We start from the raw sequence: 17,842 nt of genomic DNA on the forward strand, positions 1-17,842 counted from the left end.
TTCGGAACTAAAAAAGAACTTTATTTATTGAGGGCAAGAGGATGCAAACAATACAAAAATCAAAAGCTTATTTGGTATTTAACTTTCCTTTCTCAGCTTGTCAAATGGGAGTTAGATTTTATTTTTACATTTGCTAAGGGTCCTGATCTGCTCATGAAATCCTTCTATGGGGGAAGCTGTGGGGCAGATTCCTTAAGCGACCCTTTGGGACAACTCTTAACAGGGAGGAGGGAATTGCTCGTTTCTGCCTACTTCTTTCCCTTCTGCTTCATGTGTACTACAAAATAGTCATTGCATGCAATGGTGAGGCCCGCAATTAGGGAAAAGAAGCTCTGGAAGCCCACTTTGCCATCTCTGCACTGGTCCAGGTCCTTCATTATTTTGTCCACGGCAAGAGGGTCTTTCTGATTCTGAAAAACAAAGAACAAAGGCAAGAAATATCGAAGGTTGCAATGATGAGCTTATTTGATTTGTACTGCTGAGAACTGTGTACATACCTCCCAATTACTTGAGCTGTTTTAGGTCATAAGCAACCTTTGGAGGTCATCTAAATGTATTTTTCTTTTTTTGCCTCGAGGAAGCATTTCAGAAATTTCATATTTAGATTCTGCCTAAGAACCACCCTAAGTTCCTCATTTTGTGGTTTAAACTTACATTCTCTTATTAAAATTTTATTCCCAATAGCATGGTCAAATCCCTTACAAAGGAAACTTCCTATGAATAGATACTTTGGATTTAGGCAATAAGTTTTGGATCACTGTCCTATGGATTTTAAAGAAGTGCTAATGATGCCATGGATTGTTTTAGGTTTGGAGAAGACAGCTCTCATTCTTCTTGGCATAGCTGAGGCCAAGCTAGTGTGGCTTCATACTGTATTAGCCATGCGATGCTGAGTGAACCACTTAGTGGGCCTTTGTGTATCAACGATGAATTGAGGAGGTTGGACTATGTTTCTAGAATCCTTCCATTCTTTGAGTTGGTAAGTCTATGCCATCCTATACTCTTCACTGGATGTTGTACATTGGACCAGTTTCAAAAGGAGTATGTGTGATGGAGTCTTAAACTTCCCATGACTCTCAGTGCCTGGTAAGAATGTGTGGGACAGAGATGGGAAGGCAAGATCCCCTTTGATTTTATCTTGCTTCCATGGTGATTGGCTTCATCACTCGTTTTTGTAGTGATGCTGGTCAGAAGTGGTAAGCTGTGGTTTTTCCTGTAGGGTCCATGCCATCAACCAGAGAGAGAAATATGGCCTGTTTAGGTTGTTAAAGGACTCAGGTAAAGTATTTACGAATTCTGATGACTATATTCATGAGTGAGGGAAATGATACACAGTGTTTCAAGAGTGCACTAGATGCTTCTAAATAGCACTCGGAAATTCCTAAAAGTATAGCAGCAGCATTTCCCACATAAGCACTGCAAACTCCTACTCTAGCTAAACCTGTTCTATGCAGCTCTTGGTGGGTTTCAGCTAATTCTGGCCTCACCCTCAGCTTCCTGGCTGTGGTCAGAATGAGTGCAATCTGGATGACATAAGGGGTCTACTTTAGAAACAAAATGCTCTGTTAATGCAGTGAGTGTAGGTGTTTCCCGAATTATGACTCTGTGCCTGGAATAAATTACCCTGCCATGTTTAGTGCTCCACACTACATATACCCTTTATGTGTCTCATGCCACAAAACCTTTAGGAAGAAAGGGTCTGTGTCTTATGTGATACTCACTCGGGCTTCTAACAACACTCTTAACAAGTGTTTAGGCCGGGCGCGGTGGCTCAAGCCTGTAATCCCAGCACTTTGGGAGGCCGAGACGGGCGGATCACGAGGTCAGGAGATTGAGACCATCCTGGCTAACACGGTGAAACCCCGTCTCTACTAAAAAATACAAAAAAATTAGCCGGGCGAGGTGGTGGGCGCCTGTAGTCCCAGCTACTTGGGAGGCTGAGGCAGGAGAATGGTGTAAACCTGGGAGGCGGAGCTTGCAGTGAGCTGAGATCCGGCCACTGCAGTCCAGCCTGGGAGACAGAGCGAGACTCCGTCTCAAAAAAAAAAAAAAAAAAATAAGTGTTTAGTATACTGAGAATGCCTTTGTCCATAGGACGGGCAGGCTTACAATGAGCACATTTTGTCCTTGCGTCTTTTTTTTTTTTTTTTTGAGGCAGAGTCTCACTCTGTCGACCGGGATGGAGTACTGTGGCCGGATCTCAGCTCACTGCAAGCTCCGCCTCCCGGGTTTACGCCATTCTCCTGCCTCAGCCTCCCCGAGTAGCTGGGACTACAGGCGCCCGCCACCTCGCCCGGCTAGTTTTTGTATTTTTTAGTAGAGACGGGGTTTCACCGTGTTAGCCAGGATGGTCTCGATCTCCTGACCTCGTGATCCGCCCGTCTCCGCCTCCCAAAGTGCTGGGATTACAGGCTTGAGCCACCGCGCCCGGCCTTGTCCTTGCGTCTTAATGCTTGTCTTGAATGATCATAGAAAGTGAAAGTGACCTTGCAGATAATTATGTCCAGCCCTCTCCACAGGGGAGGAAACTGAAGAGTAGAGAGCTGAAGCAACCTGCCCGTTGTTAATTAAGGCAGAGCCATATCTTCTAACTCCTGGTCTGGGGCTACATCACAGGACTCTACAAAAGCAGAGGACCTGCCTATTCCAGCTCATTCTGGGATAGCATTAGGTAATAACTCTCTGAGAGAGTAGTTAGGCTATTTATATCTGCTTATTTAACTGATATTGATGATATGTGAATTATAGTATACTAAAAAGCCTCGTGTTTATTGATTGCAGGAGTCAGGGGCTTGACTAATGTGCTATTTACGAGGCAGATGACAAGAGGCAGGACCCAACCTTTTACCGTATCTCCTCTCACCCTTCAGAGGTTAGTGCATTACTCAACACCAAGCACAGAAACAAATCTTTTTCAGGTGACTACAATTTTGGTAGGGAAAGAAGGGCTTGCATTTCAGCCTACTATTCTGTCATGCAGTGTTTCACCTTCAGCTGAATTCAACAGCCATCTCTCAAGAACCTGGAACATAAAAGGACAACTGTGCCTTGTGGCCCCGTGTCCTGAGTCATGTATCTGAGCTAATGGCAGAGTCCTCTTCTCGGTCTTCATGCATCTCTCAGTCTGTCAAAGGTGAGACATAAACTCAAACTGCTCCTGTGCTGTCAGAGCATTATTACGTGAAAAGCAGTTATTTCTGGAGTGATATGTGCCTCTTATTCAGTAGATGACTGACACTGCTCCTTTCATATTAGAAAAAGAAAAAACAATCCCTTTATCTGAAGAGATTTAAGAAGGGAGATTCGAGTTGCTCAAAATGGAATGTGACCAGGATGTGGCATCTCCACCACCAGGTTTTTGGATCTGAGGATAGCCATTTTCTGGTTGACCACTCTTTTGTGAAAAGCCTCCTTTCTCCCAACTCTGTCCCCAACATCATCACAACAGGCACAGATAACCAGATGGGATTTTCCAACAAGCAGCTCACATTGTAGTTATTTGTATGTAGTCTTATTTCACCTGCAGACCGTAAGCTCCTTGAAGGTTGGCACTGTGTCTTCGTTACTTTCTGTTTCCTCAACAGTATCTTACAAATAGCGGGTACTCAATATTATTTAATAAATGAATGAATGACCTCATTCCTTCCTTCCTTCCTTCAGGTGACTACATTCATTCATTCACTAGTGGTGACCTCCACAGGGAAGGGATGGAAACAAGAAGGAAAAGGAACTAAAGGCCTAGAAGCACTGACTTTTATGTCTGGTTCTTTGTAAGCCTTTCAACACTTACTTCCAAAAATCCAGGGAACTCCTTTTCCATGAGTACTCTCAGGTCCTCCTTTGTTAAGTAGCCTTTATCCCCCGCGAATTTGTGAAATGTAAACATCATGGTTTCCATGGCGTGCTCCATTTGAGACGGCATTTTGGTGTGGTCTGTTGAAGCCTATTAAAGGATGTAAAGAAACAGGGTCTACATTAACTTCTTTTGGCAGACTTTACGAATGAATTTATCTTTTTTTAAATTGAAAGATAAAATTGTATGTATTTAACGTGTACAACATGATGTTTTGAGGTATATATACATTGTGGGATGACTGAATCTAGCTAATTAACATATGCATTACCTCACATAGTTAGCACTTTTGTGGTGAGAACACTTAGCCACTCAACTATTTGTCAAGAATACAATACATTGTTATTAACTACAGTCACATTGTTGTACAGTAGATCTCTTAAACTTATTCCTCCTAACTGAAATTTTGTATCTTTTGACTAACATTGCCTCAACATCACTCCAGTGCAATCACCCCAGCCCATTCTATTCTTCAGTTCTGTGAAATTCAGTGTTTACGATTCCACATGAGTGAGATCATCTGGTAATTGTCTTTCTGTGCTTGGCTTATTTCACTAAGCATAATGTCCTCCAGGTTCCTTAGGTGGGTTTACATTAACTTTTAAGCCATATGTATTGCCAGCCTTTTTAGGATAATTGGAATGATGGAGATGAGATCATTCATCTGATCCTCTCCAGCTTTAAAATTCAGTGAATGAATCTAAGAACCAGACCACCCCAGTTTGGGTCTCTTGTTGGTAGAAATAGACACCTCAGGTACTGGTGCTGTAAGTAAAGGGGTTTATCTAACTCCAGCTAATTTGCATAAATAACCTAATAAAGAACAGAAACTCTAATCATTTAGAAAAGCAAGATCAGTGTTCCTCTTTTTTTTTTTTTGAGATGGAGTTTCGCTCTTGTTGCCCAGGCTGGAGTGCAGTGGTGTGATCTCGGCTCACTGCAACCTCCGCCTCCCAGGTTCAAGCGATTCTCCTGCCTCAGCCTCCCGGGTAGCTGGGATTACAGGCGCTGCCACTACGCCTGGCTAATTTTTTGTATTTTTAGTAGAGATGGGGTTTTGCCATGTTGGGCAGGCTGGTCTCAAACTCTGACCTCAGGTGATCCGCCCACCTCGGCCTCCCAAAGTGCTGGGATTACAGGCGTGAGCTACTGTGCCCAGCCCAGTGTTCCTCTTTTTAACTGACAAAGCACCTACTGAAAGAACAGATAGTTCATAATTTCTCTTGGCACTAGTAAATGAGATTCTTAGATATGGCTGATACTAACAATACACACAGTCAAGCCTGCTGAATATGAAAACTTCAACCTTCTAAGCTTAACGTGGTAACTTGGTTCAGTCTGATTCTAGGGTTTAGAAATCTGCTTACAAATGAATTTATCTGCTGGGTATATATGTATTCTTTACTAAAGTTCTGAACTTGTTATTTATTGCAATAAAGACAGTTGCATCTCTGGCAGTAAAATGCAGTTGCTCTACCCAAATAAAAAACTACTCAAAGTCCATTGTCTAGTTCACTTGAGAAGCAACAAGTAACACTATAACCTAACTCATTTGAGGGTCTTCTACGTTTTTAGTGACACTATACAGATGAGCTGCTCTCACAGTCTGGGGTACACTGGGAGAGCAAGAGCTTTCATCAGGAAGCATTTATAAGAAAGGAAACATGTCAGATCATTACATTCAGGTATAATGAACTAGGGATATATGTCTCATCAAGACCCAGTATGTGGTACTTAATAGAACCTCAGTGAATTTTGGCTTAATTGGAAGGAATCATTTGGCCAGAACAGATAACCTTTTGCTAATATCATCTAAAATCACTACTGGATAGGAAACAGGTGAACACAAATGGAGACTGTAATATAGCACTAAAAAATAAAAATAAATAAATCACAAGAATATGCTCTGAGCTTAGATTGAAGGGCTGGCAAATTCCTCTGCTGAAGAGCTCTAACAGGAACCTGAGACATAATTTGGTCTGGTTCCTGTCTCTGAGAGATGCCTATTCAACACTGATTCTCAAATGCTTTCTTTTACAGAGGAGAAGGTGGAGTTGGTAAACATGAGGATTGGGCAATTAACACTTAAGAATTGTAAATTCTACCCATTAATCTCCAGAAAAGTATGGGAACCAGCAGGCCAAAGAATGCTATAAATCAGAATCTGGCATGAGTCATCTGAAAGGCAGTTAGTTATCTTGGAGAGAGTTGCAAATTAACGCTTCAAGGTCTGCTGTGAGATGAATTCCGGGGGGAACCACACCCTTTTCCTTCTCTTCTGACAGCTCAGATCTGGCTCATCCCCCATCCCTCATATGGGTTTCAGATGGCAGTGGGCTTACAGAGAGTCTGCCTTGCCTGTATTGGTACTCCAAGTCCAGCAATTTAAGAGAACTGAGCTGGGCGAGTCACCTCTGGGAGAAGGACATGGGATCTCACCCCAGTTCTTAAATAACTCAGGAAAGGAGTCAGACACCACAGAGGTTTAAAAATAACTGTGCTCAAGTTCAGAGCAGCAGAGCACTTCAGGATCAATTCCCAAAGATCCCAGAAATTGGATCTGGGTGGGGTACCTAGTTTACCTTTTTCAGATGACAGGGCAGAAGGAAAGTGCAGAATTAAGAAAGGGAATGCAGCAGGGTAAGGACCTCTAAATTTTAAAAAGGCGAATTTAGGAGCTCCTAAGAAATACAAGTTGTCAGTTGAGGCAATCCTGGCCACCCTTGAGTATCTTCTTCAAGAGAGCAAGTGAGTGCTCGGGTCTGAAGTCACTCAATCCCATGTCTCTCTTGCCCACAGCCATTAGGAAGTGATGGAGCTTCCCTCTCTGAAGTTACATCCTTCTTCCACTGGGTCCTCCCCTCCCCTCCTCCCCCAGCGGTTTTATTCAGTGGATGGATCGTGAATACTGCAGCCAGCTGACTCCCTATGTGTCCAGCAGACCTTCTGCAATAAGGATGCAGAGCAGGGGCTAGCCAGGAGGTGAAAATAGCATTGAAAACTAGGGGAGAAGCCTTTGTCTCCTCAGTAACCAGAGCCCCAAAGGGCACTGACCAGGGCCACAGCAAGGAACTCTGTTTTGAAGGAGCTGCACATTGGCTTTAAAATAAGACAAAGGAAAGGGGGAAATGTTGTGAATAAAAGTGTTCTCTTGGCTAGAGGATGAATCAGACTGCAGCCAACAGTTACCCGATTGAGTCAGCCCTGCCTAGCCCTCCGTCCTTGGGTAGGGCTTGCCTGGGCAGGGCTGTCTGCAACACTGACTGTTAGCCGCTAAAACTGAAGCTTCAGGGACTTCAATCTGGCATTTCCACCCTCGCCTAGCCACCCTGCAAGCTCTTTTCCTGGGCAGATGTGGGCTTCCTGCATCCTGGTTAGACACACTTTGACAGGAGGGCTCGGGGCTGGGGTTGAGGGGCAGCAGTGTCCTTTCTATTCCCAGTAACTTACTCTTGTACCTGAAACATTCAATTCCATTTAATTGTTTACTCGTCTGACTGAGATTTAAGCTTCTCTTGATCAAGAACTACAAATTATTCTGCTTTTATTCATGGAGCACTATATAACATGGTTTATTATGCATAAATGAACCACACAATCCCTTGGGCAGTAGCAGAGGTACAGGTGTCATGACCCAGGACTAGGCTGAAAGCCTTGTAGCTCAGAGCTCAGGAGGACAAGGTGAGAGCTGGGAAGGGCCAGGAAAGGGGCCCCAGAAGTGTTCAACTATGAACGGAACAGCAGAGTACACAGGAGTGCACATTCCATATGCAAAAGGAAAAATACATGTCCTGCTAAACAGGTCTAGTCAGAATGACATGACTGTGCGCCTTCTCTTCTAACATTGCTGTTTTCTCATGTTTCATTCATCCTGTCTTCTACTTTATGCTTTTCTAGTGCTGCTATCTCATTGCTGAGCTCTACGGGATATAACAGCCTTGCTGTCCACTCACCTTTTATTGAATTATTCTATTCTGATGCCTATACATGCCCTCTACACATTTGCCTGAGCCACAGGTCTTAAGAAGGGAGGCTGCGACATCTTTCTCTGCATAGTTTTCTCTACAGAAAACAATTCTGGACTCCACAAATGTAGTTACCATAGGAGGAATTCAATTTTCCATTTTTGGTTCTCCTACCCTGAGCACCTACTTTGAATGTCCCAGACACGGTGTTAGGCATGAGGGTATTCACACACACATGCACCCATGCACACACACAAAGCTCTCCATGGTGCTTGCCTTTGAGGAGTTCACCAGCTAACGGAATACTATTAAAGCATTTGGCCAGAATTCTAGTTATTTGTGTTTCTGTTTCTTTCCTCACTAGGTTGCAGGTTTTCTGAGCAGGGTCCCAGTAGCCAGTGCCCTCATAGAGCCTGCTCAATGAATTGTTAAGAAATTGATAATAGGCCGGGCGCGGTGGCTCAAGCCTGTAATCCCAGCACTTTGGGAGGCCGAGACGGGCGGATCACGAGGTCAGGAGATCGAGACCATCCTGGCTAACACGGTGAAACACCGTCTCTACTAAAAATACAAAAAACTAGCCGGGCGAGGTGGCAGGCGCCTGTAGTCCCAGCTACTCGGGAGGCTGAGGCAGGAGAATGGCGTAAACCCGGGAGGCGGAGCTTGCAGTGAGCTGAGATCCGGCCACTGCACTCCAGCCTGGGCGACAAAGCCAGACTCCGTCTCAAAAAAAAAAAAAAAGAAAGAAATTGATAATCATGTATTTTGGTTTTCCTGGGAGTAGCAGGGAAGCAGGAGTCCTCCTCAGAAAAGTATCTGCTCCTGAACAATCTCAAATGTTTGCTTTGGACCTATGCCCAGATCCTGGCTGCAGTTTCAAAGAGGACACTTCTGAAGAGTGAGTCGGACTCACTCTTTGCTCCTCTGTATCTTGTCCATACCCTAGTTTTCTTACAGCCCACCCAGAAAATAAACGGCAGGACATCAGTAAAAACAAACATCTGTTATTTAAAGTGTTTGAGGTTTCCTTCCTTTTGCTTTAGAAATTTTGGATTTTTAAAAATTGAACCCAGAAGGCATTCCTGAATTTGATCTCTGAAGGAAATTCAGAAAAAATGAGTTGAAGCAACGAATCTGGATCCAATCTGTCTCTCTCACCTCTCACCAAATAAAACTTGCCCACTAAAGAATTGGGCAGCAAAGGAAAGTGTCAGATGCAATTCAATAGGAAGAAAGATCTTGGAAGAAACCTCCTCCAATCTAACTGAGTACATCAATTTTTCCTTAAAGAATGCTTAGGCATCATCTTCATCAGCCAACATAGCTATTGTCACAACTGCTGTTAAATCCTTTGGTAGGATGGGAGGTACATATTTAGTAAAGGGATAGAAAGTGCTGAAAATTGTTTAAAAGAAGTAAATTCTCTTTTTGCTTTTGATGTGAGATTCCTAAATTTGTTGAGTCCCCAGAAAAATGAGAAACTTAAGATGTTAAAATTTTAGTCCAGCACTTTGAGTGCTAATTTATACATTATAACCCTGAAAGAATTCCATTGTTTCTCTCAACTTTACGCTTTAAAAGACTGGACTGCGTCCAAGGGTATACCAAGTGGGTTGTGCTCTACAAAAGTCACATTTTTTGAACTGTCAGTAGAAAGCAGGGAGGCACACAGTCTCAGCTCCACCCAGCTCAGGCCTAACCTCACTGGAGTGGCTGCTTAGGAGGCTGGCCAGAGGCCAGCACACTAGAGGAAAGGGGCCTTTCTGATATGTCTGAGAAAAGCTAGGAAGAGCATCACCTAGAAAGCAGAGTGAGACCCAAAAATTGCTTCATGCCCAGTAGACCAAAAAAACTGGAAAAACCGAAATAAGAAACTCCAAATGGTGGATCAAGGGCCACAGTGAAGAAACTACCCTCTGGCTGTGAAGGAACAAATACACCATTTGCACGGGATGATTAAACAGAAACTGGATAGGAATCTGTGGGGGCAGGGCCGATTAAGAAACTTCCAATAAGTTATATGAACTCATTCCCACTCCAACTCCTGGCATTATCTTTTGCAATTTGCTGCAACGTGTTGGAGGCAAAGATCACTGACTGGGTGTTTCCATGAGCCTGGCCTCACCTAAAACACACAACATAAAACTCCACTCCTGGAGACTGAAACTCAAGCTTCTGGGGAAAAATATCCGCAACAACTGCAAACCTCTTAACGGGAAAGGCTACCTCCCAAGTAAGGCTGAGGCAGCCTGCCAGGCGCTTACTGGCCGATAACGAAAAGCGGTCTCGCCAATGCCCTACAGATCTAATTATCTGCCCTCACCCGCAATTCAGTCAAGAAACCTCTCCTGCAGACTGGCGGCCAGTCCAGGTGTGACTCACTTCCTCTTGGAAAATGCCCTCTGAGATGGCACAGTTCTCCTTTTCCTTCAGGGAGTGTTCTGTCCAAATCATCGAGAGTATCTGCAACCGGCCACACCCACATGGTCTCACAGCTGAGTCACAGGCCTCAGACCACTAGGAGAATCCTGGAGCCCTTTGTGCTAACCACGCCCTGCAGAAGCTCTCGCAGGGACAGAACCGGGTGGGGGCGGAAGGCGGGGTGGGCTTAATGCATCCCAGAATCTGGCTTAGGGCTCCCCTGTGCTGGCCTGGCTTGGAGCGCTCTGCATTCCACCCCCAGCCAACAAGGCAGAACTCCTGGTTTCACTTAGGCAGAGCTGGACTAAGGCTGGACAGGGCAGCAGTGTCCACGGCTAGGGGCAGCGCCATTCCTGCGGCCAAAGCACAGGTGGTGAACCAAGTACCAATGGCACGTCTGTCTGTCTCACTGCGCCGGGCCAAATTAATCTATGATTGGAAGATCCTTCATCAAGCCTGCTCTTCCACCATCTCTTTCTGGTTCCACTTATTAAGATAGCAGGGGAACCCTTTCAGTAGAGAAACCACGTCACACAGGGCCCTCTCCCACACATCCCAGCCAAACTGCTTTAGAAAGAAAACAAGTGGACCTCCCTCCCTCGGCAGGAAGACCCTTCCCGTCGAGCAGACAACAGGAAGCCCCAACCTGAAACGCCTGTTTGGTGGAGGAACTAAGGGGTACGGAAGGGACGCCCCCAGCTGCCTACTTTTCCTACCCGCGCCTGGTTGGGCCGTCCAGCCGGGACCAGGTACTAACATGCAAACCCGGCCTGCGGGCGGAACCCACAAAGAAACACGCCAGCCAGGGCAGGGGCGTGCAGGAGGGGTTCAGTAACCCGAGAGACGAATGGGAAAGCAGGAAAGGTGGGAGTAAAGCAAGGCAAACATAAAGGGAGGAGGGAAGAGGTTCAGGGGCTCCAACACCACGGTCCCCTCCTAAAGAACAAGTGTCCCCTCCTCCAGTACGCTCGGGTTTGGGGGTGGCCGCGCCCGGGCCGGGAAGGGGCGCTGCTGGGTGTGGCCCGAAGCACTAAGCAGTGGATTCCCCACAGCCGCTCCCCACCCAGCCCCGCGGTGCCCGGGACGCCCAGTGAAGCCGGGTGCGGAGGTTTCCCCGGGCAGCAGGTCCGGGGCTGGGGACTACTCAGGAGGGGCGCGTGGGCCGCGCGGAACTCACCTTGGCCGAGGCGCGGCGGACGCTGGGCGAGCTGGACGCGGGGCGGCGAGGCGAGCGCGGAGGGCTGTGCGCTTTCCTTAGTACGTGCGGCGGGTGGGGAGAGGGAGGTGGCGCGGGAGCGGGTGGAGCCTGGCGGGCGCTCGGCCGGGCGCTCCCCAGCCCTGTCTCCTCCCCCTCTTCCTGCCCCCTACTCCCCCAACCCTGGGCGCGCCGCCCACGCCCTGCCCTGGCTACCGGACCAGCCTCGCTGAGGCCTCGCCCGCCCCAGACAGAGCGTTCTTGTAAACTTCTCTTCAGTAGGAACGGTGCTGCTCTCGAATATTTCAGGGCATCCCCACCCTGGGCCTGCCCTTCCTCTCGGGTTTGGTTTTAGAAAGTGTAGAAATCAAAGAACCCGGCCGTCCTGCGGGTGGGGCACGCTGGCGCAGAACCAGAGGTAACCGGCTCTGTGAGTCTAGGACTTACTTGCTGGATGACCCTGCAGGGAGTGGCACGTGGAGTCCTATCAACCTCAGAGGCACTATCAGATTAGCCCTAGGAGGTCCGTCCGGGGGTCTGGGCGGCCTGCACCCGTGGAGGGGCGGCACCTCCCCAGAAGCCGGGCTCCCCGCCCCGCTGGCCCGCGAGGTGCCGCAGGGAGGGTGCGGTTTGGCTTGTCAGCACCCAGAGCGTCACAAACCCTTTGTTGAACAGGGGATTTACCCCTCTTTATGTGGCTTCACTTGATCACTAGTTCAGTTTCAGTGTGGCTAATAGTGTTAAAAACTGGCCGGGCGCGGTGGCTCACGCCTGTAATCCCAGCACTTTGGGAGGCTGAGGCGGGCGGATCACCTCAGGTCGGGAGTTCAAGACCAGCCTGGCCAACATGGTGAAACCTTGTCTCTACTGATAAAAAAATTAGCGGAGAGTGGTGGTGCGCGCCACCAGGAGACTGAGGCATGAGAATCGCTTGAACCCGTGAGACAGAGGTTGCTGTGAGCCGAGATCGCACCACTGCACTCCAGCTTGGGCGACAGAGTGAGACTCTGTCTCAAAAAAACAGTTAAAAACTAAGTTAACAAGGCATTATGCTGTGGTCCTTAAAAGTCCTTTAGAAGTGTTTCCTAGGGGATGCTGACCAACTCCTCGCCCCTCCCCCTCGCCCCTCCCCCTCGCCCCCTTTTATTTTAATTGTGACTTAGGGTTAAATACAAACTACTAGCAGCTGTTGGTGGAAAGGAGCCCAATGCCAAACTCTGGGGTTTTCCTTTGTTCCCACGGGAGGCCTTGGGAGGAATGAGTGATCCCAAAGGAATGAGCAGACTTGGGGAATCCTCCAAGTGCCACCTCTGACTAATCTTGGCTGTTGCCAGGAAAACCCAACTTGGATTTCAGCTATTACTTTCCCTGCGATCCTGGTGCTGACTATTCAAGGGGACAGCTCTTCGAGATCTTCCTATATACAGTACTTCCCAGTCCCCAGGTCACAGTCACCAGTGGAGGAAATCTTGAATCCCTTTTGTTGCAGGGATTGCAGTGTGACTGGATTTAGAATGGGAATGCATGGGTTTGCATTTCTTCATCTGGTCCACAGACCTTAGGAGTGCTTTAGTGTATGTGGTAGGCCTGGGAGTTCAGGGATCTCTTCCTTTGAAGAGTTCCAAGTATTGGGAGTTAGATAAGCAAACAATTAAAATCCAGTGTGCTCAGTGAATGGTAGAGGATACTATGGATACTAGGAGAACACTGAGGAGGGGCTTCCAAGTCCTATTGGAGTGGTCACAGGATAATTTCTGCAGGAAGCAGCATTGGGTAGAAATTTGAAAACAACAATAACACTTATTGTAACTTTTTAATCTGTACAAAGATTTCATTCTTAGAAGGCTTGGAAAATATATAATATATAAAAAATGATTTATAAATACATGAGCCAAAGATAAACATTTTCATATTTCTTTCTAGTCTTTTTATGCATACGTAACAAATATTTGCATAATTGTGATCATATTGATAATAAAATTAAGTACAGTCATTCACTGCATAACAATATTTGAGTCAGTGATGGATCATGCATTCAACAGTGGTCCCATAAGATTATAATAGAGCTAAAAAATTCCATTTGCCTAGTGACCTTGTAGCTGTCTAGCGCAATACTTTACTCATGTGTTGTGGTGATGCTGGTGTAAACAAAGTACTGTGCTGCCAGTTGTATAAAAATATATAGCACATACCAATTATATGTAGTATGCAATACTTGATAATGGTAATAAATGACTATGTTACTGCTTTATGTATTTACTACATTATACTTTTCATCGTTATTTTAGAGTGTATTCCTTCTACTTATTAAAAAAACAGTAAAACTTAAAAAAAAAAAGTTTTAAAAACAGCCTCAGGCAGGTCTTTCAGGAGGTATTCCAGAAGAAGGTATTGTTATCATAGGGGATGTGTGTTGCCCCGAAGACCTTTCAGTGGACAAGATGTGGAAGTGAAAGACGGTGATATTGATGATCCTGACCCTGTGCAGGCCTAGGCTAATACATGTGTTTGTGTCTTAGTTTTGTGTGTGTCTTAGTTTTTAACAAAAAACTTAAAAAATAAAAAAATAAAAATTTTAAAAATAGAAAAAACAGAAGAAGGATATAAAGAAAGAAAACATTTTCTACAGCTGTACAATGTGTGCTTTAAACTGAGTGTTATTACAAAAGAGTCAAACATTTAAAGAATTTACAAGTTAGGCTGGGTGCGGTGGCTCACACCTGTAATCTCAGCACTTTGGGAGGCCCAGGCGGGCGGGCGGATCATGAGGTCAAGAGGTCAAGACCATCCTGGCCAACATGGGGAAACCCCGTTTCTATGGAGAAAGAACTAGCCGGGTGTGGTGGCACGTGCCTGTAGTCCCAGCTACTTGGGAGGCTGAGGCAAGAGAATTGCTTGAACCCAGGAGGAGGAGGTTGCAGTGAGCCGAGGTTGCACCAGTGCACTCCAGCCTGGAGACACAGCGAGACTCCATCTCAAAAAAAAAAAAAAAAAAAAAAGCAGAAAAAAGAATTTCCAAGTTTATAACGTAAATTTATAGTAATCTAAGGTTAATTTATTATTATTATTATTTTGGTTTTTTGAGACAGGGGCTTCCTCTGTTGCCCAGGCTAGAGCGCAGCAGTGTAATCTCGGTTCACTGCAACCTCCGCCTCCCGGGTTCAAGTGCTTCTTGTCCCTCAGCCACTCGAATAGCTGGGATTACAGGCATATCCCACAGTGCCTGGCTAATTTCTGTTTTTTTTTTAGTAGAGATGGGGTTTCACCAAGTTGGCCGAGCTGGTCTCAAACTCTTGGCCTCATGTGATTCACCCATCTTGGCCTCCCAAAGTGCTGGGATTATAGGCATTAGCCACTGCATCTGACCAGGTTAATTTATTATTGATAAAAGAAAAACTGTTTTAAACATAGTGTAACCTTAAGTGTACAGTGTTTCTAAAGTCTACAGTACTGTACAGTAGTGTCCTAGGCCCTTACATTGACTCACTGCTCACTCACTGACTCACCCAGAGCAACCTCCAGTCCTGCAAGTTCCATTCATGGTAAGTGTCCTATCTGTACAGCATTTTAAATCTTTTATACCATATTTTTACTTCACTTTTTCCATGTTTAGGTACACACATTCTTACCATTGTGTTATAATTGCCTACAGTATGCTATTTAGGGTTGTAGTGTAGGAGCCCTCGACTGTACCATACAGTCTAGGTGTGTAGTAGACTACACCATCTAGGTTTGTACAAGTACCTTCTATGATGATTGCAGGATGAAATCGTGTAAGGGCACATTTCTCAGAATGTATCCTCATCATTAAGTGACATCTGACTGTTTCTATTTTTGTCCCATACTCTTTCCTTTTGTTCTTACTCTTTCCTATGTTACCAAGTATTTATCAAGAACATGTGTTTATTCATTTACTGATTCTTTTCACCTTTTTATTTGACAAGTAACTGTTCAACTGTACTGTACTGTGGCTTCTCTTTTCTCTCTTCTCCAATCTGCCAGCAGGGCTCTGAGGCCTGAGTCATCTCCAGGAGGATGCTGCAGGGTTTCTAAGACATTGTGCTAAGTACTGGGAATACAGTGGTAAAAATGGTCAGCACATCTTGCTCTTCCTGTCCTCATGTGGTTTCTTAATGACTCTATGTACTGGCAGGTCCATAAAGCTTCAAGTATCAGCCATGCTTATAGTCTCTCTAGGAAAAGGGATCCTAGGCAGTTCTTTCTCCAGGAAGTAGTTATACCTTGTCAACCACATGCATACAGTGAAGCCAGCTCTGCTTCCCTAGTGACAGCTGATGGCACCAGGGACCAGTGCCTAAGCCCCAGCTGCCCAGCAAGGATAGTGTCCTAGCAGGAGGGTAGCCAACTGAATGGCCATTGGAGGAATGAGAGCAGAGGCCCCATCCATGTGATCTCTGAAATGATGAGAAGGCAATGTTCAAATCTTCTGCCAGGGCTGAGGTAGGTTCCAATGTACAAAATGCTGGGAGTTGGAGAGATTGATCCACTAGTTAGGCAGTATTGAGTATTTTACCACTTCTCCATGTGGCACAGCCACAAAATCCTGTTACCCTGTGGTTCTCAACTTTTTTGGGTTTGTGGCTATGGCACAGAAGGTGGGCTATCTACCAGAAATGTGTGTTCCTCTTTTCATGGTGTAGAGTTTTGGCCGCACAGCTAGGGATTGTATTCCTACCACCTTATGCCCCTAGGTAGAACTATGTGACTAGCCACCAACACAATGGGACTGGAAGTGATATGTGTCACTTGCAGGCCAAGGCAGTAAAGAGGTGACTTTTCTGTACTCTTTCTCTCCACCTGCCAGAACTCCAAGGTTCTAAGGATGGAAGAGTCATAGTTGGAAAGAGCCTGGGTACCTGAATCACTGCATGGAGGAAAATCACTTGCTGAACAGGAACATCCTCATTGGACTAGCTATGTGGGTGAGAAAGAACCTTGGAATTTGAGTGTTTATTTGCTATAGCATAACCTTAACAAAGTGCTAGTATTGAGTGCTAGTATTTTTGGCAGCACATTTAAAAGGATTAATTTGCATGTGTAGTAATTACACTATTAAACTGACGACACCTCAGCATAGTGTCATGGTTTGAGTAGAACTACTTGCTGCCCTGGTCACTCTCTTAGATACTCATGAAGCAAAGTTCTCACAGGTCTTAGCAAATGCATAGTGTCGTTGTTTCTTGATGTGTATCAAGCTGTGCCCTGTACCACATGGAAGCCTGTGAAAACCCAGCTCAACATTCTGTCTGCCCAGATACCATGTCAACAGCATGAATCATAGTTGTAAAAACTTTACCTACCAATTGCAATGCCTTGGGAAGGAGTCTCAGCACTTCTTCCTGCCTCCTCAGTTGAGAATCACTGATTTGCAGTGATCTGGTCAAGACATTTTGCTGGCAATCCAAAAAGGAAGACAAATCAACCAACCCAGGTATGGCTGTATTAGTAGCCCCCAAATAGGAAAATACTATAATTTGTTAAACGTTTCCCATATTTTTTGAATATTTGGTTGTTTCTAACTTTTTACTGTCAAAACTAACTATATGTCAAAGACTACTTTTGAACAAATATATCTGCCCACATGTTTGTTTCCTTATGATATGTTTCTATCAGGAGCTATCTTTATTCATTTGTTTATGTGGATTTTAAGGGACAAGTAGGAATAAGCCCCGTTCTGTGGGGGCAGACAGGAGGGAAAGGCATGTGCCCAATGGAGTTGTGAGGTACTACGTCTGTGCCAGGAACTGCCCACAATTCTGCATGAGGAGAGTGCAGCGTCCTTTAGAGCCTTGGATGAGGATGAGTCTTGAGAGAAGGTGTCTTTCCTGGGGTGCCTGAGATATTCTGCTAAGGAGTTTTCTAAGGTAATAGGAGCCGCTGAAGAATGTGAAAAAGGGCATTATTGGCGGCATGGCTCTGGGCAATTAATTTCACCACTATGAACCTGGGTCTCCACCTATCTTCTGGGATGATGGAAAAGACTGAACCATCTAATGAACATGAAGCCCTCCAGCTCAGCAAGCAGCAGGTTCTGGAAGGCAGATCCCCGCCTCCTCTGTGTGATCTCCCACTCTGTGGTGGGGCAGTTGTAAGGAAGCCAAGCAGGGCTCTTCTGTCGCCCAGAGTTTCTAGTGTGTGTGATTCGTGAACGTCTTTGAGCAGACTTCCGTCTAGGGGACAGGGAGACTCCACCGAGGCTGTGCTCGCTGTGCTCACATATCTCTTGGAGCTGCAGAAGCTGAAGGAGTGTAGCTTTTTAATTTTTTTTTTTTAAAACATAGGAGAGCTCTTAGATTGGAGTTGAAAACCACCTGTCTTCTTCTACAGGTGAGCTGCAAATTCTCACAATTATAATCTATCAAATATTTACTGCATACCTGCTAATTT

The 17,842-nt window shown here is 45.5% G+C and overlaps 1 protein-coding gene and 1 long non-coding RNA gene across 2 annotated transcripts in view; one reads left to right on the top strand and one right to left on the bottom strand.

Annotated features, from left to right (window-relative positions):
- S100A10 (S100 calcium binding protein A10) lies at positions 1-12,043 on the bottom strand. Its single transcript, XM_023213757.1, has 3 exons — positions 11,417-12,043; positions 3,791-3,943; positions 1-410 (listed from the first exon to the last, which is right to left on the bottom strand). Exons 2-3 carry the CDS (start codon positions 3,920-3,922, stop codon positions 249-251), a joined length of 294 nt encoding a protein of 97 aa, XP_023069525.1. The 5' UTR covers positions 3,923-3,943; positions 11,417-12,043; the 3' UTR covers positions 1-248.
- Positions 10,383-17,842, top strand: part of LOC111543668 — a 19,971-nt gene continuing 12,511 nt past the window's right edge. The window contains exons 1-2 of the long non-coding RNA XR_002731932.2: positions 10,383-10,988; positions 16,260-16,377. This is a non-coding gene — a long non-coding RNA (uncharacterized LOC111543668). The remainder of the gene's footprint in view (positions 10,989-16,259; positions 16,378-17,842) is intronic.

This window comes from Piliocolobus tephrosceles, chromosome 1, assembly GCF_002776525.5.
Source record: "Piliocolobus tephrosceles isolate RC106 chromosome 1, ASM277652v3, whole genome shotgun sequence".
Lineage (NCBI taxonomy): Eukaryota > Metazoa > Chordata > Mammalia > Primates > Cercopithecidae > Piliocolobus > Piliocolobus tephrosceles.

Coding starts and splice junctions, on each gene's coding strand:
- S100A10 (XM_023213757.1), bottom strand. CDS start 3,922: ATGCCGTCTCAAATGGAGCACGCCATGGAAACCATGATGTTTACATTT. Junction 411..3,790: donor AGTTCCCTGGATTTTTGGAA/GTAAGTGTTGAA, acceptor TTTGTTTTTCAG/AATCAGAAAGACCCTCTTGC.